This window comes from Sminthopsis crassicaudata, chromosome 4, assembly GCF_048593235.1.
Source record: "Sminthopsis crassicaudata isolate SCR6 chromosome 4, ASM4859323v1, whole genome shotgun sequence".
NCBI lineage: Eukaryota > Metazoa > Chordata > Mammalia > Dasyuromorphia > Dasyuridae > Sminthopsis > Sminthopsis crassicaudata.
In genome coordinates, this window is record NC_133620.1 from 137,310,864 (window position 1) to 137,335,879 (window position 25,016).

Here is a 25,016-nt window from a genome sequence, read left to right on the forward strand (position 1 = left end):
AGGAGAGTTTTAAGCCAAGGAAGCCAGGAAACAAAAATAAAGAGGGAGAACATTCCAAGCATGGAAGAAAGTCAGTGAAAAGTCAAAAATTGAGAACATGGAGTGTCCTAGAAGAACTTCAAGAAGGTTAGTGTTGCTGGATATAAAGGGAATAAAGGACAAAAAGACTGAAAAGATAGGAAGGTTATTTAAAAGCCAAATAGAAGATTTTTTTTAATCATGGCAGTAATAGGGAGTCACTTGTCACTTTCAAGAAAATCACTTTGACAGAACAGCAGATAGAAAGCATTAAAATATAACCACATTCCTAATCACTAGTCTTTACACATGGCCTGGCCATCTCAAACCAACTTTTGAAAGGCTGTGTCAGCAAAATAAGTTTTGGTCATGTTTTCCATGGTAGCATGTAGATCACTACCAATGAAGCTATCATGTGTAAAACTAGCAAAGACATGCATAAACAGAGACTTTTTTTTGCACATTTACTCTGAGGTTCAATCAAATCTGAGACAGATACAGAAGACAAAATAAATGAGACATTGGGAAGAAAAGCTCTTTTCTCACCCAGATATACACCAAAAAAAAAAAAAAAAAAAAAAACTTTTAAAAAAATCTCACCTGAAAAATTGACTTGTTAGTTAACCAAGCAAATCCAGTCAACACCTAATAGTAGCACCATATTAAAGAATGAGCCCTTGCAAAGTGACACTGAATCACACTGACTGAGAACTGTACAAAAAGAACAGCCTCTTTCTAACGGACAATCAGCACAAAGGTGCACACTTTGCAACATCCCGGATGCCTTGTGGTTACCACTATATTGTGGCACATGCATCTTTCTTGTTCCGAGTGCCCTTTGTTCTCTGGCTGATGTGTAACCTTGACATAAAACTGGTTCTTTGTCTTTTGAAAGAAGCTTATTTGAAGACAAAGTATGGTGATTGCAGGAATTATGCAAATTTTGTGGATTTACAAGCAGTTAATTCTGAAATCCCCAAATAATACAAATGACAGGTCAGCACCTTATGGGCACTTGCAAATTAAAATTTCTTTTCTAACAGCTGGGTTGTTGCTGCTGTTAATGTTTTAAACTTAGATGGAAGTGTAAAAAGGAACTAGAGGAAGCTTGCAAAAGAAGATAAATCATGGCAAAAGAATTATTAAATGAGAAAACTATATTAAATGAAAGAGATAAGAATAAAGGGAATAAAAATGAAGGAAAAAAGATAAAGTGAACACCTTGTAAGGCAAAATATTAATTTTTCTTGTGTCATAATGATGAATAGGTTTTTATGAACAGTTGTTTCCCTGTTTTTTATTCTGCTATTAAGAACAGCAGGTGAGTGATTATACTTTGTATCATAATTCAATCTTGATTGTGAATAATTAGCTGTTGATGAGGGGCTAAAAATACTAAAACCCTACATAATAATAGCTAACATTTTTGCATAGCACTATACAAATGTCATTTGATTTGATCCTCATAGTCAACAACCCTGAAAGGTATGTGCTATTATCTCCATTTTACAAATTAGGAAACTGAGTCCTATGTTGGAGAGCTAATAAAGTATCTGAGGTATGATTTGAAGTCAGGTATTCCTCTATCTACTGACACACTAGCTGTCTAAAATCAGTATAGGGAGTGACACAGAAACTGCTCTACCACTACCAACCCTATTTATTTACAAATCTTAGTCTAAAATTGTTGCTACCACAAACTATATCTTGAAACTCTTTCCCTTAAAAATGAAAACGACATTCAGTATTGACCAACATAATATAAGTTCCTTAAAGACAGAAATGGTTTCACTTTTTGCTTTACATCCCTATTTAGCTATTATAGCTAAAGGATGTGCCAAATATCTTAGTGCAAAAGGTATAAACACTTAAAACTGCACTAAGATTTTTGGAACACTATATCAATACTGTAGCAAAATCACCCTCATCTATTTTTAGAATTAATCATGCAGGAAATAGTAAAAGAAGCATGCTATTTGGGTCTAGATATAAAGAAAATATGATCCAGAGACATTTATCCTGGATTCAGAGATTAATTCATCCTTTCAGTAAAATAATCAAGCATATGAGAATTTAATGCTCAAAAAGAAAAAATACAAAATAAACAGAGGAAACGGAGCATTTATTTTAAACTGCCCTCCTTCTTTGCCAATGAACAATATTACACAATTGAGGAATTCTTTATCTCTTTAGTATCATGAACCCCCTTTTCAGAATATTTTTAATGCATAATACACATAAGATAACAAAGGAAACCAATTATTTTGAACTGTAGGAATAAAAAAAATGTAAATACATAGAGGTCCAAATTAAGAATTTTGTTAATCATCTAATGTCTTTGTGCAATGCAATTCAACATTTATCAAGCCCACCTATGTCCTAGAAAGCCCTGTGCTTAAACTCTGTGGACTTAGTTATGGCATGTTGGTATGCTTTTTAAATATCAAACACATGATATGTAGAATCAATGCAGCTTGGGAATAGATTGGCTTGTAAATAGTATTGTTAATCTGGAAAAAGTGTGGGAAAGCAAGAGAGAAGAAAAATTTGGTAATTTGCAGATAGTTTCAGGAATGGCTAAATTAAACGATGAGGTACTATTACCAATCTTTGCAGTAGACTAACAGTACTTTAAGTGTACCAGATATTGCTATTTCTCAATCAGTCTCTGAACAATAAGGATTCTCTCCTTCCTCCTTAAAAAAAAGGTAATAGTTTACACTGTCCTGTGTTCACTAATAGGAAGCAGGTTTGAGTTTGTTTTGTTTTGTTTTCCAAACTTTTGGCTTAGGACTCCAAATTAAATTTGTTAACTAACATAGATGAAAGAAATGATTTTTTGGTTGACTGCAAAAAATAAATGAAACTTTTTTAATGGTTAAGATTTGCTTGTAGAATGTGATTAGTAATCAATAGCTCAGGAATATTTGGTCATAACCAAAATTGAATATATTTTGTCTTTTGGTACACTTGTGTGAGATGTATGTAAGTGGCCTCAAGAATACATCAAATGAGTATTAAAAATTCTTAATAATTAGCCCTGTCATAAAAAACAGACATAATTACCTATTGCCCCTCACCTAGACTCAAGGAGCATCAGACTGTGTAAATAGCAGGTACTCAATAAATATTTCTTGAATGAAACCGACTCTCTGGCAGTTGCTCACATATAACTTTGCATATATGATCCTTTTTCTTTATATATATAATACTATGTCTTTTAAAGCCCTTCCCCTTCACCCCAGGCTCTTGGAATCCCTTGTTTCCTTTGAAACTACTAGACACATTCTCCAAAGGAAGCCTTCTTTGATGGCTCTAGTTACTAGTGTCCACCCTCCCTTGCATTTATTTTTTACATATTTATTTATATTATCTCCTCTGTTAAGATCAGGGTAGAGACAGTTTTGTTTTGGTCCTTTTATCTTCTGTGTAATATCAAAGTGTAAAAACATGTAAGTGATTAATAAATGAGTGTTGATTAAGAACCCCAATGAAAACACAAGTCAATATGTTATGACAGGGGCAGCTAGGTGGCGCAGTGGATAGAGCACCAGCCCTGAATTCAGGAGGACCCGAGTTCTAATCTGGTCTCAGACACTTAACACTACCTAGCTGTGTGACCCTGGGAAGTCACTTAACCCCAGCCTCAGGGGGAAAAAAAATACGTTATGACAAAAGACTGCTGGACTAGTTAGGATGCCTAGCATTCTAATATCTATTCTGTGATTCTCTGGGCCTCAGTTTACTCATTTGGACATAAAGATGTTGGGTTACAGGTTTTCCCAGTTCTACTACTATGAAAACTGAATTTTGTGCGCTATATAAGATTTTCCCTTGAGATTTTCCCTTTAAAATAAGATAGATGAAGTCAAATGTATAGAGAAGAATTATTTCAACATCATGGCCTTTCTTTTTCACAACTACCTTTAGTAACATTCATTTTTCTTTGAGATTTCCATCCTCACTTACTGAAATAAAGTTAACAAAGTCAATCAATGACAAAGCAATCTGGAATCTAACTTTTTCTTAGTTGGAATCCAATTTCTTCCTCATATTCTTGAAAATGACCATTTTAAGAAAAATAATAAGACACTGGAACGAGTAAATGAGCAGAAAATAGAAAATCATGCAATCACAGAATTTATTCCATTGTGTATTTTACAACTGTGGAAACTGAGACCAGAGGAAGTAAATATCATGAAAGGAATCCATCCAAAGCAAGCCTGTGATTCTATTTTTGTGACTGTGAGCATCAAGTCACTTAAGCTCTCTGAGTGTCTGTTTACACCTCTGTGAAATAAGGATATTATTTAGAGATGTTGTGAAGAATAAGTTAATTCATGTAAGGTGTTTGGCCAACCATAAAGCACAACAGAAAATATAATTATTATTGTTGTTATTGTTATATATCCAAAGGTCACACAGCTAGTTAGGAGCAGAACTAGACCGACATCAGAGATTTTCTGATTACTAGCTCCGTGATCTTCTAGCGAGAGCAGTCTGCTTTTTTCTGCTGACTGGAAAGAAACACTACAGCTAGGTGCATTTTAGGACTCCTTCAGATTTAAGGCTTAATTAGGGGAGAACCTTTGTCTTAAGTTTCCTCTATCCAAGCAGGAGTCAGGAAAAGTATAAAGACAGAAGCAAAGATGGCAAGAGCTGAGAAAAATGAGGTGGGGAATTTGGTGAGTTCTGTGGTTGTTTGTCCTTCATTCTGTAAGAGGACTATGATATTTCAGGGTGGGGAGGCCATGTTGTGCAAATGAAGGAGGGTTGGCAAGGTCACCTGCTTCACTTCGCCCTCCAGAGTCACCTGGGTCCAGTGGCCAGATATAGAGATCAAGATGGCTCTGAATGAAATGGGAGATCTTGCCCTTTTTTAAGCTTAGGTCTTCAACAGGTTTCAGTTTGATTGAGGCTGCACCCATCCAGTGATTAAGGCCAGGTAGCAATTGAAGCAAAGAATCTCCTCTTTCACTTAGTCCAAAAAAATCTAAATGAATGAATGAATAAATGAATCTGGGAAGGGATGTGGGAAGACTCACATGATTTCTGGCCAAAGTTGAAATAACTGTGGTTTACACTCAATCTGGTAATTAGGACCCAAACAATGATCAAATGGGGCTTGATTTAGGACCTGTATATGGCCAATATAGAAGCAGACTGGTTTTGGTTTAAAGCCTAGTCCTTAAGAAAGTAATCTAGACTGTAAGTCCCAAGATATCTTGGGAGGGCTCAAAACAGAAGAGATTGGTTAGATCTCCTCTCCTTCACCACAACCAATGGCAAGGAGCTTTCTGAAGTCTTTAATTTAAATATTTCTAATGCTTTGCTGAAAACAAAGGTTCTTCTGATGGCATAATAGTTGTTGCAGGGAGTAGGAGAGATGGAAATATATATACATATATATATATATATATATATATATATATATATATGTTTGTTTGTTTTTAATTAGGCTGGGGTTAAGTGACTTGCCCAGGGTCACACAGCTAGGAAGTGTTAAGTGTCTGAGACCAGATTTGAACTCGGGTCCTCCTGAATTCAAGGCTAGTGCTCTATCCACTGCGCTACCTACCTGCCTCGAGAGATGGAAATATTGGTGGTAAATAAACCATTATGTTAAAAAAAAAAAAAAGAAATGTTCATTTTTTAAAATGTTCCTTTCTAACAGAAATAAACCTTTGTGTAACACTTTGTATTTGCAAAGTCTCATACGCACTTCATTAATTAATCCTTTTGATTTTAAAAACAAATGCATTTAATAGCCCTGGTCCCAGCTAGTTTAGGAGCCAGAGTTCAACCTGACAAGCTCAGATTCCTTCCTGCCTTCCCCTTAGTCTGATGACTCATGCATTATTTCAGAAGCAATGCCACTTCTAAGACATCCTTTCCATAGTTAACATTCTGTTGTTTATTATATACTTTCCTATTTTCATCGTGTTCTTTGGTCGTTCTGAAGATGCCTGTAAACAATAACAATTGTTTCAAAAATTAAAAATAATTTAGGATGAAAAGCAGCAGGATAGGAGGCAAGGGAGAAAAAAAGAACTGACAGTAGAAGGGAGGAAAGGTTTGCTGTGTGGGAAGCGATGGGAGGAGAGAAAAAATGACTGAACAGAAAAGCTAAAGTCTGAGGGTAAGTGAGACAGACAATTTAAGTCTTTTTCTATCCCCAACGAAAGCTCCATTTCGGGATGTTTTGGTTTTTTGTGTTTTTTTTCCTCCTTCTGAAAGCTTTTTTGGCAGTTTTTAAAACTGGAATAGAAAATGGCAAAGTACAGGAGGTGAAGCACTTTGCCATTCCCCCTTCTACCTCAGGCCACTTAATTATTCAGCAGTCAAGATCCTGCTATTAGCAAATTCTATTTCTTAAAGCATCTAGATAGTCCAGAACATGCCCAGGTGGCAACCATCCACTGGCCTCTCTTACTGCAGCTCTAAGAAGTCCTATGAACATCACTGAAAGAAAATATTCTTCAAATCCTGCCCCATAGCCACAAGCACCAGATTTAAGTTGGGTGGGGAACCGGAAACATCATTACTAGATGGGACAAGGAATAGGAAAAGCAGATCTCAGCTAACAGACTCAGTGTTGTTTTCCAGCCCAAGAAACAAACTTGTCTTATTCAAATCTACCACCAACTTCTTTCTTTATTAGGACAAGCCTGTGTTTTAAAATCTTTTCCATTTAACTCACTTGCTTTCTTCTCACTGCATAGACCTGCCAATGCCACTACAAATTTAGTGTAAACTAGCTATATTTGTTTTTACTTCAAAATTATGGAGAACAATTCTCCTAATATCAACTAGTAAGTATCAACATATCCTCTTCCATTAAAAAAATGCTGATGACCACTAGCCTGGGAAAAGAGACGGGTATTGCTACAACTTGGCACATCCTTTCTTACCAGACTGAACAAAACTGGCAACTCACTGACATCTGCCTAATTAATCAAGCACAAATCAAGGAGGATGGGTTATAAGTAATATTAAAGGAGGTAAATATTATTTTAAATTTATCATTAAAAATTTAATAATTGCTTTTACAGATATAAAGAAAATGAAATGTGGTCATTTCAAACTACACATTCATACTCCAAAACTTCCACAAGGGTGGAGTGTTTCTGTCTCTCCCTGTCTTTCTGTTTCTATCTCTTTCTCCCCTCCATAGATATGTAACTAACTCACTCACACAGGAACATACAGAGGGCACATGCGCATGCAAACACACACACAAGTTCAGTGTTGAAAAAGACAGGCTGCTAAAGAGTGAGATGCACTTGAGAGTTTGGTGTGAAAATGCAACTTTCAAACCTTGCCCATTTTGTATTCACTGTTGCCCACACTAACTTACTGATTATGTAAGATGTGAGTTGTCTCTTCCTAAAACGTTCAGAACAAGTGGTGGTGCTTCCCAATTGTCAAAGCTACAGCGCATTTTGTTCAGCATTCCAATATCCATAATCTACCCCCTGCTAAAGGTAAAGGGAACAATACCATACTATTTTTAATCTGGCATTTTAACTTGCTCTTTGTAAAATCATATAAACTCACAGCACCTAGCCTTACCAAAAAGAGATCAGCTGACTTTCTCTTAGATCAGATGGCCAAGGACACAAAAGACCAGTTCTTAAGGCGCCCTACTTCAAAACTGTGTGTTTCAACCTGATGGAACAGACTAGCAGAAATTAATGTTAATACCACACCATGATGAAGCTGAAATACATAGAGTTTCACCTAATACCTTTGAGACATTGCACATTAAGTTTTTCTTAATTTTTTACTATTAACTATTTTCTGCACCTGGCTTTGCAAACAATTAGTTCCAGAGGGCATTAGGCAGCTGAGGAACTTCATCTTCCACATAAAGAAAAACAAACTCCTTTGTCTCTCAGTGGCTAAATACAATAGGAGCATATATCAGTATTATAAAAGACAATCTATAATGAAGTCTAAATTAACATGTCTCATTTGCTGTATACAGTCAGGCGAAAAGGGGGTTTTAGTAGGTGGTGACTATGACTGAAGGATGTTGATTGTTTATTTGAATACCTAAAATGTAACTAGAAAGGGGATTCAGAAACGGCCCTGGGGGAAAGAGGTGGGGAGAGGAAAGAAGAAACACAATTAAAAGGAATAGAGATTATTACATCAGTTTGCAGGAAAGCAGCCATGTTCAAAGAATCCCGTCCATGATTAACTTATATATTAGTTTTAATCTTAAAAATACTTCACAAACAATATCACTGACACAACAGTATTCATCAAAAGCCACAAAAGCAAGATTTTAGTTTGTTTTGAGGGCTGGGAGGGGGCATGATTTTAATATTTTTCTTTTTTATTGCTTTCTTTGATTTATTATTTTATTTAAAAGCTAATTTAGCAGCAGTTTATGTGAAAAGCCAAAAAGGAAGCTAAATAAATAGTAATAATTAAATTTCAGGTGCAGGTTATATTTGTGCAGTGTACCAAACAAAAGCCTAAACCTGAATACATGTCAATTTTTCTGCCTTTAACAAACAGGACAATCTATAGCTTAAACATAATTAAATTGCAAGGAGCACAACAAACAGTTGTCACACTGCATTACCAGATTTTTCACTGCTTTCTGTTCCATCAACAGGACGCCTACCAACTGCAAAAATAACCACTGCCAAGACTCCATGAGGCAATTACATAAAATGCTGAAGAATTATTGAACTGAAATTATCAAAGTATAAAACCTGCTTACCCCTAAAGAAAGGGAGATTTCATTTGTGTGGATTTTGTCTTGCAGTGGTAAACATGTTGCAAGGTATACACTGAACTCTGTAGAAATTTAACGAAGCCCAAGATTACATTCTATTTAAATTCTTTTTTATCTCCTCTTTATGTATTACTGAGCATAAATAGGCTTCTTTTTCTGAAATTTAAAATACAAGCATGTTTCTGTTGCTTTTATGATACAAAATTGCTAAGCTCCAAAATTATTTTAAATCAGTATCTCTTTAGATAAAATCTCCCTCACAAGAAAGAAAAGTTGAAGGGGTACTACAACACCCCAAGTTTCCTTATTCACAATTAAGGTATATCCATGAGATATACTTAAAAGTAATGAATTTTCCCCTCAAAATTTCCTCTGTTCCCACAAAAAGGCACATCTTTTCATCTAAATAGTAATTCTACAAAGTTTTTAGAACAAAATCAAAATTTTAAAAAATGAAGTTAAATCATGCAAACATTCTACATCTATTCTATATCCACTAGAACCAAAGCTTTTGTTTACTTACATGCCGTATACAATGGAAAAGTTCAAAGAAATCTGCTCCCAAAGAACAAAGTGATTACATCTGCGGAGTCTGCTGGGAAATGAGTAACACACACTTTCTCTCTTGCTCTCATCCCTGTGCAATGAAATAATCCCAAACTGTCTGTTCTCCCAAGTTACAATCACAAGGACCTCCTAGCGCCACCAATCTTGTCTTTACAAAGCAAAAGCAATGATTCCAGAGTAGATTCACCCCCATTCTTCTGAATCTTTAAGTTGGGCTCTGATGCCCATATACAGAAACACACCAACTTATAGAACATAAAAGTACATGCAGAAATCACAAAATGCTATGCCTTCAGGGTTGCCTGAAAAAAAACTAGTAGAAAACTAAACACAAGAACTATTTTGGTCCCTATACATCTCTTAATTGTTTAATACATTATATTCCCAGAATATTCTGAATAAAGAAAGTCTTCCACTTACTCCACCTCCTCCCACCTCAAAAAGAATGATTACTTATTCTTTTTCAAACTCCAAACTATTACAATATTATATGTAAATTGTTAACAATTTTTCTTTAATCCCACACATGTTGGAGACGCTGACAGGGTCATACAAAAAGCAGTGACATTAATAGGTACCCTTGAGGAGAAAAAAAGCAATCAATTATGAATCATTGGCAGAAAATGTGGGGCTGTCAAAAGCCCCGTTACAGCTGTGTTTCATCAAATCAAACTGCATTTAATTTCCAAGTGAAATTATTCCTGTTTCTGATGTCTAGGGTACTTGTTTGTTAAAACTATAAAACAGGCCACATTTAACTAGACTCTAATCAGATAAGAAATTTTTCACACTAGAGAAGAAAAGTGAAAGCATGAAGAAAAACCTTGGAAATAAGTGTATCTTTTCTTTTATGAATTGGAAGCTCCAGGCTTTGATTTTAGACCTCAACTATTTGTACTTAAGACTACCTACGCATATCTATTTAATATTTTAAGCTTTACAAAGTGCTTTCCTAAAAACAACTACCACCATCAGTAAGTGGTACAACTATCTTTATTTCTATTTTATAGGTAAGGAAATTACTATGAGAGAGGATAAGTACCTATTTCAAAGTTACCCTGCCATCAAGAACTAAGCTTTAACTCAAGTCTTCTGACTCGAAGACTGGATGTTTCTCTTTAAGGACATGTTTGGGCATATATAAAAACACTTTCCAATTCACTTTTTTAAAAATAGATATTCATTGTTTTTACATTTTTGATTAATGTGATTTTAAAATTATTAAGCAGAATAGAAAAATCATAAACATTTCTTTCTGTAAGTCCTTCAAAACAGGAATTTTCTCTTCCATCAGATATTTCCTCAGGGTCCTTTAATAATATTTCTGTGAATCAATTTCATAATTTGCATAACAGTAAAAATGGAAACATTTTAAAAGAAATTCTAAGGAAGCATCATCTATGTCAATGAGCAAATTTGTTCCTCAAAGATTTAAGTACTGCATATGTAGAAGAGGTCATAAGGATTCAAATAATTTACCAGCATGTTCTTAACAAGAAATTACCACTTTAGCAATTTTGCCAATGAAAAAGCTCAGATAGCCTCAAAGTTAAAAAAAAGAATCATTATTTTTATTCTTTCCTAAATATCTAGCCGCCTAGGGTTTAATAACCTTTTTCTAAAACGTTATGATTGGCATGGTACTATTAAATAGTCCATTTCAAAATTACTTCAAAATCTTAAACTTTTGCATATTTATTATATTGAGTCTTACAATAAAATAAGATTTGAAGAAAAAATTATATTCCCCTTATACAAATTTAAAAGTATGACTTGACCAAGTTATAAAAGGAAGAAAATCACTAAGACACATATACATAAAAATACACAAGTTACTTTAAATATTTAACTCAACTTCATATTTGTAATTATCTATTTTTTTAAACCAATTCATAAAAACCCAACAGATTTGCCTTTTATAAAAGCCTAAGATTCTGTGTTAAAAGTTCTAGGAACTTTGCTTTTGAAAAATGATTAAAATCAGTTTCAATATTGAGTCTTGTGTAGATAGGTTATTCATAAATTTAAGAACATAATAGTAGTGACTGAAAATACTAGTAGGCTACTGTTTAATAAAAGAATCAGATTCCTGTGAAAGGTGAATAGAACTGAAATCAATGCCAGAATATCAGGAATCGGGGCATTTAGATATTTATCTTTTGCCTTGAGATTGGCCTATATTTAAGGGGGAAAGAGGGAGAAAGCAAAAGGAGATAAATGGGAAGGGGAAGTGGAGCTTTAACTTTTGATTCTGCCATACTAAAGTTGTGTTAGATGCCACCAATTCCAGCAAACACATATCTTCAAACTTTCCCCAATAGTCTGAAATCATGGTAACTGGTTTCTAAATAGAGATGATGGTATCTATCTTTTCATTTATCTATGAAAGAACAAAATCCACATATATATATATATATATATATATATATATATATATATATATATATATATATAATGTTTTTGTGAACATCTTTCAACCACCAGATCTTTCTAGATAACAAGCTTCTAAGTTCATGATAATCATAGTATAGGCCAACCCATTTTTGATAGAAGTGAAGGAACAGAGGTGAAAAACAATGAACAGATGAGGTTAATGAGATTCCTAGTTGTACCTCATTTATAAAATGCCATTTCATTCATTAAATAAAATCAATAAAACAAATAATCTGTAAACAAGAGGCTCTCATTTTTGTCTTTATTCAGGTAAAAGCTAAAAGTTAAATATAGTCCAAGTCTTTCCTGTCAAAATAAAACATTTTGGTATCTTACCCTGAATGTATGTTCGGTTTTCTCTCTGTGGGGAACCTGGTCCAAGGTACCATCGGTTTGGCTTCTTTTCAAACCAGCCATAACATCAGGAACATTGCTGAAGTCTGGATTTAAAAACAACAAATACAAATACTTAGCATGGCTATTTTCAGGTAAAAGTGCAAATCAAATACAAAAAGGGTACATAAGGAAAAAAGGGGGAAGAAGGCCCAAACAATAATATGGAGATGCAAGTTATTATTAACTGTAAAGTAAGAAAATACACCAATCTGCTCTTCTCCAATCCACATCTCAGCTCCTTTCCATAACAAAAAGTATCTTTTTTCTATTATCTTATATTTCCTAGGAAGCTTCATTTGTGTAACCATTTTAAGCTTCTTTATTCTTTCCTTTGGAGTTCATGATATAATTTTAGACACCCTGACCGAGCCGTAAATCAAGCTATAGTCAATGTCATAATGTACTCTCCTTACCTCATTTCACTGACCGAAGACAAATATCCACAAAGCTGGAAGCAAACAGGTACCACATGGTAGTTTCTCCCAACAAAACAGACTCTGCCCATTTGCAGGTGGAATTTTAATTTTTCCAAAATTACCAAAGGCTTAAGATAACTTGATTTTCAATTAAAAGTAAAAAATGCATTAACATCCCTCTTTAAGTTCCAGTGTGTAAATTAACACACAAGATTAAGTTTAAATGGAGCTGTTTCCAGTCCATAACTATGCACATAACCCCATTCTTACCACCTCCTTCCATTAGCTTTTATATTTGCAACTCCCTAAACTATAGAAATAAAGTTCTCTTTCAGAAAAAACAGAAAAGTTTTCCTTTTAATTTTTCCCACCAACAACAAACTGACCCCTCAAAGAAAAAGATGCCAAATTATTTCTGCTGAAACCAAGGATCATAAATCACACATCTACGTAGCTGAACAACTAAGCTGGACTTAATTGGTATAAGACCAACTAAGTACGACAGAGGCATGGAAGCAAGAGACAAAGTTAAGAGGCCAAAGCCCCATGAGGTTTGTAGAACTCGGGAACAAGAAAACAGACACATGACATTTTTTTCCTGGGTAATTTAATCATGAAATGTTAATGTTATGCATCAACTTAACTATACAGTCAAGTACAAGAAGGGATGAAGTCTTCAATCAATACCCCTACTTCTGATTTCTTCATACCTCATCCCCCACCTTTCAGAATTCAAAAACACATCATCAAGTAGTGAATAGAGCACTGGTCTCAGACTTTAAAAGATCAGGTTCAAATCCCTACTCTGGCACATATAAACTGTGTGACTATGGACAACTCATTTCATTTTCAGTGAAGTTGCTCTAGGAAACTCTCTAAGACTCTAAGTGTCATAGAAGGTATAGGTTTGCATGATCAGAGGAACATCCTTAGCAGTTCTCTGCACATGGCCGGTATGCAGCTCTCCTACAAAACGACTGCAAAACCCCCAAATTTTCTATAGGAGTATGGCTAGGTATGGATAAAAGGGATGCAGTGCATCCAGTTTTTGTCCCAAGGTGATGAGCCTTCTCTTTTTCTAAGAAAACAGCATGAAATTTTCAGAGTAAAAAGGGAGAACAAGAGGGTAAAAGGAGATCTAGACAACAGTGAAACACTCTCCATATTGTAATCTGTGATTTAAAAGACTCTCAAGGAAATTCCCAAGCAAGCTCTAAAAGAACTAACCTGAATACAACCTTAGGAGTTAACTGTGTTTTGTATAATTCTACAAAGCTAGTTTTCCCAGAAGCATTAGAACCACCTTGAATTACGTGGCTGTTAAGAGGATGAAAGGAGGATATACAGTTGGGTAGGATCTAGGACATCAAGCAACTTTCTAAAATACAGGTTCCATTGTTTTACATGTACTTTTTCTGGAATGAGGGAAGGCTGGTAAAATAAATAAATAAATAAATAAATAAGCGGAGGCTGATAAAATTGCAATTCTTATTTGCAAAGTTTTTTTAAACAAGCACCAAATTGATATCCTGTCCTGGATGCCACTAAGCCTATGTATAGCTCCACTTTTACATTCTGCCCACGTCATGAGCAGCAGCTGGCTCAAGTGAGTCAACATTCCCCAGTTTCCTATCCAGGAAATTACTTTCAGATCTTATGAACCCATTCTCTTACTGGTATAAATGCTACAAAATTTAGAAGGAAATAACTTTGTTTCAACAACTTTTCAATGACAAGCATTTACTTCACTCCAACTATGCACTCAGTAGAAGAAAAATGTTCAGAGATGCTAATTTCATCAAGATTTCCACACACCTTTGGCATCTGTTCTGCAATCACTATTATCAATAAATACATTAAGTAACTATAAGTAATGCTATCAATCATAGCATTATAAATTGAGAACTAGATGGTTCTTTTTAAATCATCTAGTTTAACATATTCATCTTACAATTGAGGAATTAAGACTCAAAGATAAAGTTATTCCTTTCACTTCAGTACATATCTTAATATTTCTAATATTTTGTTGTTGTGGGTATTCCCACTACTAATTTAAATTAAATTCTTCTAATTTAACAGATGGGCTTTTTTCGTCATCATCATCATCATCATCATCCTGCAAGCAACCTGATGATGAGTCTCTCTAAACTTGTGCAACTGGTCTTTATAACTAGCAGGCAGAAAGTTTGTAATAATAAAAGATGTAGACATATTTTTAAAAAGAATTCTGGTGAATAGACAACCAGTTGAAGGGGAGAGGACAGAGAGCTAATCTCAAAGACAGAATAACCTAAGTTTGTGTATCACCTCTGGCATATCCTAGCTGTGTGAACTTGGATAAAAATTCACTTCCATGCTTTAGGTAACTCTAAGACTAAAATCTGCAGCTAATGTGCAGACTGGAATTGGAATAAGGGATTTTCTTGCTTGGAAATCCCCAATGTCAATGAAGCCACAGGTCATCTCAATCTCTCTCCTAAGTAATTAGAATGAAAACAGATTTTTATTCTTGATTCCTGTTTCCTCCAAAAAACCCTTCCTGATTACTTCAACTCATAGAAAGCTCATTTTTCTCCACTTCTTATATCATTTATTTTCTACATCACCAATTACTGTACTTAATTCATATGCTACATTATTATTTAACTAGTTTCATGTCTGCTAAGAAACTTATCAAATCATTTATGTGTTTGATACTCCTTTTCTTTCTTCCACAAGGCAGACAATGGTGTTACCACATTATCCCTATCCTTTCTTCTTTTTATGTTACAGATTAGAATTTTATATATCTAACATAAACCTACTAAACAAAATTAAGAATTCAAGGGAGATGACTGATTTACTAATATCTAATGGCTAGAACTTACCTCTATACATACATATTTTCCCACTGATCAAGGTAAAGCAGATCCTCTAGATGTGACTTGACAGAGAAAATGTGGAAGACGTAAAGCTCCCTGCCTGTAGCCATTTTAGCTGAGCAATGAAAGCAACACCACTGTCCAGATTAAAATCTAAGGCCCATCTAAGGCACATATATTCCTTTCATCTTTCACCCAGTGCCACCAAAAGACAGTAATCTTCTACTTAGGGCTTATGCAATGTCCTTAGCATTCATTCACAGTGAACAATCATTTTGGCTGACAACTTGGGGGAAATGGGGCTGAAACTAACAACCTTTAGGTGGAAGAAACATAGAAAGTAGTAATTCAGTTTCCTCTCTGAAAATCAGCATGTCAGCACTTATCGCATCAATGCACCACTGCCAGCCAAGTAGCTAGCAACTTTAAATCCCTTACAATTAAAGGGTAAAAATCCATGTTAAAGTTACATCAATGATACAAACTTAAATATAGCAACATCAGGAAATGCAAAAGTGCCTCACCCACACTGTGCATAATCTGAATTCATACAAATTACATCACTGCCAAATTAAATCTTACATATTTAATACGAAAGTGTAGGCTTCTCATCCAAGCATGAAAAACTTTCTTGCCACATCAAGGTATCTAGTTCAGATTTGCTTAGGAGTGTTCTTTGGAAAGAAGTAGTAGGAGAAGCTGTGAGATGACAGACAGATAGGAACATGGGACTGGATCTCATCTGTCCTTCATCATCTGCAACTCTAGATTCTTTTTTCTGTCCTCACTTGCCATCATTTCCTCGGCAGTGAGCCACCTTTAAACATGAAGCTAAACGGACTGGGAATGTGATATAGTTGCTGTGGAGACTTAACTATTCCTGGTCATTTCATAACCCCCAATCCTCCTTAACTGCTTCCTCCTAGAGGATTCAAATGGGAAACAAAAAGAAGATAAAAATAGCTAGAGATATCTTGGGTGAAGAGAATGTTCAATTTGGAATCTTATCACCCTGAGTTTGAACCTGAGCTCTTATCAACTACCAATTATACAACTTTAGGCAAGTAATTTTATGTCTTTGAGTCAAGTTCTCAATCAAATAGGGACCATCTGATCATTCAATTCATAACTGCTCTCACAGAGTTGTCATGACTAAATCAAAAAATGTAATATACTTTGTATATATGGAGCACTCTAAAAATAAGTTATACTTATTATTATTATCATTGCCATTCCATGGATACCTACCACAGATGAGTGAGAAGCGATTTTAGTTACAGTAGGTGACATTTATGAAATGTGAGGTCCTTTCAAGTACTAAAACTCTGAAACTATGAAATCTGGATGTGAGGCTTAGGGAGGAAGAAGATTATGTATAGCAATCCCAACTAAGTACCAATACCAAAACTCTAGATTAGAATCTGATGACTAGCAAACAAGGGCCCAAAACACAAACCAAAGAAATGCTTCTGAGAAAGATCACATGAATATACAGCAACAGAAGTTATAAAAGGAGTTGGATTGCAACCCAAAATGCAGAAAAGAAAGTGACAAAAACTCAGGAGGATTATTCATCCAACTTATTAGCACTATGACTGTAAAAGCTTCAGATGAAGTATATTCATAATTTCTGATACAAATCAATTAATTTGAGGAAAAAAAGCATATTCTAAGCTTTCTTATAGGTATGTAGAGTTTTATTTGGGTAGGGATAGAGAAAAGAGAATTGTAGTTATCTGTTAATAACATATCTGTTAATAATTGTTAATAATTTTTATATCTAAAAAGTAAATAGGTAATTGAACTTAAATATAAATTATTACATCAAGAGAACAATTACGAACTATAACTACACATAAAAAATTAAAGCATTTGGACTGTCAAATTATACATTCATTTGAGAAGAATTTTTATTAGAGGATCAAAAAACATTTAATTATTAAATCACTAGTCCATCTTGCCACCACCACAGGTAGGTAAATATAAATAAATAATTCATGAAAGTATACGTTTTTTAAGTAGCAATCAAAAAGTTATGTTAAATAATAAATGTTTTAATTATGTTTACAAAAGCCTAATTCATTGTGGAATTATAATTGTGACATACCATAGCTTTTTTGTAACTGTATTTTCACAGCACAAGAAAGCATCAAAGTAATTTTTTAAAAGTCTAGTATTTATTTGTATACTCCTTTAAGGTTTGCAAAGCATTTTATGTAGTTTAGTTTATTTGATTTTCAGAACAATTCTGTAAAACTATTATCCTCTTTTTATGGAGGCAAAAATCTCCATTAAAGGTTAAATGACTTACAGATTCACAGAGCTAATAAATGTCTGAGACAGATCCTGAATTCAGGTCTTCCTAATTCCAAATCCAGTACTCTAGCCACTATTATCTAATCAAAGCATCAATAACATAATCTTATAGATGAAAACTTTGGATTTATTCTTTATTTCATAATTATCATTAAAAGACAGAATATAAAAGGAAGATCGTTTCCTAATATATGCAACCCAAATATTTAAACATATGAGATTCTGGATAGGCAAAATTTAAATTTGTCATTGCAATTATAAATTCCTTGTTCTGCCCACACCAAAAATGACCAATTAATTCTCCAAACTTATAATTCATCACAATGTGTCACCATACTGAGTTAGTTTGTACAGATAAGCTTTAAATTATATATTTCCTAAAGTTCATGTTTAAAATCCACATATTTATAATATTCTTCATTTAATTAATTTTCTCCAAACTTCAATTCATGCTTTTGTTACAAAATCCTCAATACTTTATATACTTTTCTTAAGTCACATAAGATATTCTGCATCATACTAGCAAATATTCATTACCATTAAATGAAACAAAGTATTAATATACCCATAAACTCCAGAGAAATTTTTAAGACTGATATTATTTGAGTAAATTATGTCACAGAGTTTGCAGATGAGCAATTAGAAAAGTAAGCAGATAAAATTTTGGTGACCAAGGATTTTTTTCCAAATCCAAGGATTGTTCAGTTCTAAAATGAGAGGCAGATTGGCAACATTGATATAATGCTGATCTCAGAGGTATAAAGCCCAGGTTGAATACCATTTCAGTCACTTACAAACTGTATGCTCATGAAAAATGTTTCATCATTTTTAAAATGAGGAAAATGAAGGAATGTCAAATGATATAAAAAGAACCCCTCCAAAAAAAATTATAAGTTAATAGTAATACTTATACTATCAAAGTCATAAAAGTGCTTTGCAAAACTTTTTTGTCATTCCTTTTTTAATGATAATAGCTTATATTGCAAAATTTTCTCCCTCTTCTCACCCCCCAGACAGCAACTAATCCAATATAGGTTAAACACATGCAATTCTTCTAAATATATTTCCACATTTATCATGCTTTTGCAAAACTTTTCGGAAGTGTTTTAAAGTGCCACAATGATCTTTTAACATCATATTATAATGATAACAAAAACATCTGTAATAATAAGAAAGAAATCAACATTTTGATGCTTTAAGAGTCAGTGGGCTGTTAGTTTAATTTATTTTCCGTAGCATATTAAAAATGCTGATTTGGGTATTTCAGAAGTAGTCCCAGAATCATCAAGGATATATGTGATTAGGAAAGGAGAGAAACCTTTCCTAATCTTGTAACAAAAATAACAAACATATCACATAACAAACAAACAGATTTACAGCTCAAATACATTAATTGATATCCATGAAGTTAATGAATTTGTAAATTTAGGTGACCTTAAAATTTTAGTATTTACATGAGAAAAAAAATCAAAGGCAATGACCTGAACATATTATTGTTAGATGGTAGAGAAGCATAAGAGTATGAGAAAAGTATGATTTCACATTGTTCCCAAATTTACTTACCTTCTAAAGTTACCATTCAGTGGTACAAAGACATGGCTGCTGCAACATTTTGCCTCTCCTTTTCTTTCTTTCCTTTCACACTGCCTCATATCTAGTTCAGACCATGACTTTTTGCCTAGACTATTGAAACAACTTCCTAGTTTGTCTTCCTACTTGACGTTTCCTGTTCCTTCTTTTAGCTGCCAAAATGCTACTCCTAAAACACAGATTGGACCATGACATCCCCCTACACAAAAATTGTCAGTGACTATTGCCTTGAACACAAAATATAAACCCCTCAGTTTAGCATTTAAAGCTTTCACCAATCCAGTGCTCACTGCTCTTCAGTTTCATTTCATGTTCCCTTTCACATACTCTCTTTATGCACATTTATTATTTGCTTTTTTGATCCCCTTGTTATTTAGGGGATTGGGTCTAACTGTGGGGGAAGGATTGAAAAGGGAACTGTAAGGAAGGAAGTCTTGTTTTGATGGTGGAAGTTCCACTGATAAATATTCCTGGGGGTGAAGGGAGATATGCTGTGAAGAGATAAGGACCTTTTACTGGATGTTTTTTGCAGGGATTTGGTGACTGAAAAGACTATTTTTGTTATTTTAATGTTATTGCTTTCAGCTCATCTAGATTATTGTTCATTTCCATGGGTTTGCAGTCGCAATTAATTATTCTCTTTTTTGCTTCTTTGGTGATACTTGTCAATGAAGACTCAAGGTTTCCCTATTCTGCAAATTATTTCTGCTGTTTAGGTCACAAATTCTGCTCTTACAATTTTCATTTCTTTTTTGAACCACTCAGGAACAGCATGTTATTGGTTTCATGTTCTTATCACATTCCACAAAGGAATGTCTCGTCAAGTGTTGGATTGTTTTCTGTTCTTAATGATCAAACTTCTTTACTAGATCTGGAGGCCATATTTCCTTCTAAATATTGGCTTATCTATTTATACTAAAGGTTCTTTGAGTTTTCTTTCTCTTGAGATCTTGGATCTCAAGAGAGCCCCCCCCCCCCCCCTGCTTACTCATTTTCTGACTCTTTCCTCTCCAATTATAATTTCCCTGAGAGCTGGATCTCAAAGTATCTCAAACCTCTTCATATGTTAGGAAATTCACCATTCACTAGCCTTGGTCTCTGCTCCAGTGATTTGGACTAGACAGAACGTTGGGACCCCTTCCTCTGGAATAATGGAGTGCCATATATGACCTGTTCTTTTTGTCTCTCAGTTCTCTATCCTGACAGTCTAGCACTAGAGTGCTGCCCCACAGATGCTATTGCAGCTTGGCAATATTTTCTGTCACTTGGATTGGGGGAGCAGGATTAGGTATGGGGTTGAGCTCTATCTACTTCAAGTCAAAACAAGCGTCCTTTAGGTTCATACCTCCAATCTTTTACAGAAATCTCTTGCAGCAGAATGCTGTAACAGTGCTGGATATCAAGACCTCAGCAATTATATGCAGTTTAGAGTTCAGAAAAAGGAATAGGAACATGGAGTTGCAAGTCTGATATTTGGGTTGGTTAGTATAGTCTTGTGCTAAAGTATGATGGGCAGAATGAGAAATAATGCTGTGCAAGCTCTTTAGGCATTAATTCATGAGGTGTATTTTTAAAACTTTCTTTGGGATTCCTAGTATCCTAAACCATGAAAAAACTGAAATTTTTTCAACTTTAGCACATAATTTCTAATTTAGGGAGGTTTTACAGGTCCTGAGGATTAGAGAAAATGTCTAATTCTCCATCTTGATTTGGAAGTTCATATACTCTCAATTGTAATCAGTTAATCCCACTAATCATTACCCACATATGGCATTATAGCTTTCCTTCTTTGTATCTTTGAAAAAGTAGTTGCCTCAGTCTGGAATTTCTATATTTTAGAATCCCTAGCTTCCTTCAAAGTTCAGCTCATGATTCACATACAACATGAAGTTTAAATGTCTTCCTTCATAATATCCCTGTCTGTCCTTTTGATAATTATTTTTCTCTTTTGAAATTATTTTGTAAGAATGAACAACCTGGGTTGGTATAAGCAGGTCTAGATCTGAGCCCCCTGCTACTTGAGTGGATGTAGCCACCTTTGATAGGGTGCCTAGGTCTTTAAAACTGGCAATTCTGAGTTAATTGCCCTTATTTAGCCACTCTTTTCCACCACTCTCTTTTCCAAACTGTATTCAAAGCAAAGATGCCATGAGTTCCCTCTGTTTTATCCCAACCCACTCCCTCCAATAAATGGTCCTGAAGACATTTTGTCCTCAGTCTCAGGTACTGGAAGTGATCCTTAAAGGAACAGGAGTTCGAGCTATGGAGACTTTGGAATCAAGATTGCAGGCAGGATGGTAGAGCCAGCCTATCTGGCAAAGGGGATTTGAGCATGAGGAGTGTTTTTGAACTTGGAACTGCAAGTGTACTCTATAGGAACCAAGCTAAACTATAAACCTAATCTCTTCCCCTTCCCCAGAAATAGGTAATGCAAAGGAGGAGAAAGATTATGCTAGAAGAGTAAGTTCTCACATTTGTGATTATAACTATTTTTATGTAAAATCTAATCTGACAGTTAGTGGCTAATGGAACTAGGGTACAAGGAACCTCCTACAATTGAAGGAACATCATCAGTAGGAGTCTGGAGTTGTTGGCAGGGAGCCTAGATACCCCAAATCCCCTAAAGAATAACAGAAAACTCTGGGAGAGGGGTAAAATTGAATACATCTGAGCCACAGTGGTCTATGTTTCTCTTTACATATATTTTTACTTATATGTATGCATGTTATAAAATATAAATTCCATTACCTATTGACTACTACAATGTAAATGCAAAATGCTGTAAAGTTATAATGACCGACCTTGATGCCAACAAAAGAGATATGAAAAGATCCCTCCTACCTATCTCTTAACCCCCACCCTCTGCCATTTGCAGAAGTAGGATACTACATATGGAATACTACATGTGTCAGACTTTTTCCTATGCTGGCTAGTTTTGCTAAAGCATTTTCTCCCTTTTATTCTTTATTATAAAAAATGGCTTTCTAGGTTGGGGAAGTAGGGAAATTAATATAGTAGGAAATGAAGGTGATATAAAAATAAAAGATACATTTTTTTCAAAAAGAATATAAACTCCTTTATTTTTGTCTTTGTAACACAGTATCTACCACAATCCCTTAAAAATGGTTGTGGAATTGTTTTTATTTGAAGTAAATTTCAGTTGTATGTAAATCAGATTGTAAGACAGACATCTTATCACTATTGATCTATGGGAAATTACAGAAAAACAATTTCTGATAGTAAAGAAGTTGTAAAATAGCAGACAAACTCATGTATATTGAGTATTCATACTATTTTAAATGTCTTTACAATAAGAAAAATGTAGAATTAAAAGTTCCATGAACATAGATGATCTTTTCAGGAATATCTGAAATAGACACATACTTTTATTTCAAAGTTTAAAAGGCAGACTGTGATTTTGGGCTCACCTCTCTGCCTAAACCAACAAATTGAAGGAAAAGAGCTGTCTAGAAGAACAACAGATGGCAGAGCAAAATTAGATGTACCCAGTAGCTCATTCTCTAGGCAGATCCATAGAGGCAATGAGTTTGGTCCCAAAGGAAAGAAGGGGAGGAGCCTTTTACCAAAGGATATAATAATAGTTGCAATCAATTTTTAAAATATATTATTATTAATATATTTTTGTTTTTATACCGACTGCAATTCTTTATTTAACCCTCTTCTTCCAGAACTATTCTTTGTAATAAAGCTATTGAGTTTTTGTCTTTTAAAGGGGTAGAAGAAAAGTTTAGTAAAGTTAACCAATATATATATTTTTTAAATAGTTTTTATGTACCAGATATATATGGGTAATTTTACAACATTGACAATTACCAAACCTTGTGTTCCAATTTTTCCCCTCCTTCCCCCCCCCATCCTCCCCCAGATGGCAGGTTGACCAATACATGTTAAATTTGTTAAAGTATAAATTAAATACAATATACGTATACATGTCCAAACAGTTATTTTGCTGTACAAAAAGAATTGGACTTGAAACAGTGTACAATTAGCCTGTGAAGGAAATACAAAATGCAGGCAGACAAAAATAGAGGGATTGGGAATTCTATGTATGGTTCATACTCATCTCCCAGAGTTCTTTTGCTGGGTGTAACTGGTTCAGTTCATTACTGCTCTATTTAACCAACATATTTTTAAAAATCTAATATTTTATGTCGTGTTCCATACTTATAGTTCACAGGCTGTGCAAAGAATGGAGAGAAAGATCTTCTTCCATCTTATATCTTATCTATTTATTAGAATAATTTTAATAGTTTGGGTTTTTATCATTTTGTTTTTCTATTTACATTACTAGAGTCATTGTGTATATTGCTTTTGTGATTGTATTTACTATACTTTGTCATCAGATCATATACATCTTCCTATAATCTACATAATAGTCATCATTTTAACAACATAGTACTATTTCATATATGACATATATAATCCTTGATTAGCTGCTCCCCAATTCATGGGCATCTATCTATGTTATGCCATTAAACACAATATAATGGTGGCAAAAAAGGCCTTCAGATGAGAAGCAAGAATTCTGTTACAGATTTTTTATTTTTGTTTAGGTACATGTTGGACTAGCTGGCCTCTGTAGTCTTTGAAACCCTGAGAGGCTGTGATTCTGAGAATTTAAGGTAGGAGAAAGCTGTCAATAGAGAAATGTTTAAGAAAAAAAGTAAGTATCTAAAATATAGTGATTTTTCTAAAAGCAGGGTGAGTTGACATGCAGTTCCTATTCCTGGCTTTGCTGCTGACTAAGTGACCTTCTCTGAGTGACTTGTCACTTAATGGTTCTGTACCTCAGTTTACCCTGCTGTGAAACTAAAATGATAATAACACATCTCTGCTTTAACAGGGTGTTGTAAGGATTAATTAATGTTTTTAAAGTACCCCGTGATCTTTAAGTTGTAGACAACCTATCATTATTAAGAAGTCTTAACCCACACCTGCTACACAGTAGGAAATTTCTCAGCTTATTGAGAGAGACAATACTTTTTTTTCCATTTTAAAAAAGTTTTCTTTTATTAACTCTATCTTTAGCTCCAAAGTAAACTGAAGATACATCCATCATGTTACTTTTTTCCATGTTAGAAATAATAGAAAGTTCACATATTATTTCTGGAAGATAGTTACTATTGACTTTCCCTCTCCCCACATACCTTACATTTATATAGGACTTACTATGTGCCATGTACTTTATAATTATTCTTATTTGATCCTCACAACACTTAGAAGAGTGAATTCTTATTATCACCTCCATTTTTCAGATGAGGAAACTGAGGCAGACAGAGGTTAAGTGACATGGCTAGAGTCATACAACTATTAAGTTTCTGAGTCTGAATTTGAACTTAGAACTTCTTGACTCTAAGCCTGGTGTTCTATCCACTGTACCACCCTTCTGCATGAAAAAATACAAAGCATTTTAAAGCACCTACTATACAACATATATTGTGGGAGGGGGGGGTAAGGTACAAAGAAGAAAGAAAAAAGAAATAGTATATAAGCTCGAGCATAGAAACTATCACAATGTTCATTCTGTTACCAGGTCTTGCTGCTTCTACCTCTGTAATATTTTACATTTTTCTCCTCCTTTATTTTCCTATTGTCATCATCCCATGAAGCCTTCATCAGCTATCATAATTGTCTTCAACAGGTCATCCA

General features: G+C 34.3%; 1 protein-coding gene across 9 annotated transcripts in view; it reads right to left on the reverse strand.

Moving 5' to 3' along the window:
• Positions 1 to 25,016, reverse strand: part of TIAM2 (TIAM Rac1 associated GEF 2) — a 281,831-nt gene that overhangs the window by 55,043 nt on the left and 201,772 nt on the right. For 7 of the 9 annotated variants that reach the window (XM_074309456.1, XM_074309459.1, XM_074309452.1 and 4 more), the window contains one exon: positions 12,104 to 12,207. In XM_074309456.1, coding sequence (XP_074165557.1) covers positions 12,104 to 12,207 — 104 coding nt within the window. Of the gene's footprint in view, positions 1 to 9,290; positions 11,734 to 12,103; positions 12,208 to 19,319; positions 20,298 to 25,016 lie in introns of those variants that run through there. The other 2 variants (XM_074309460.1, XM_074309461.1) reach the window with 2 other exon arrangements.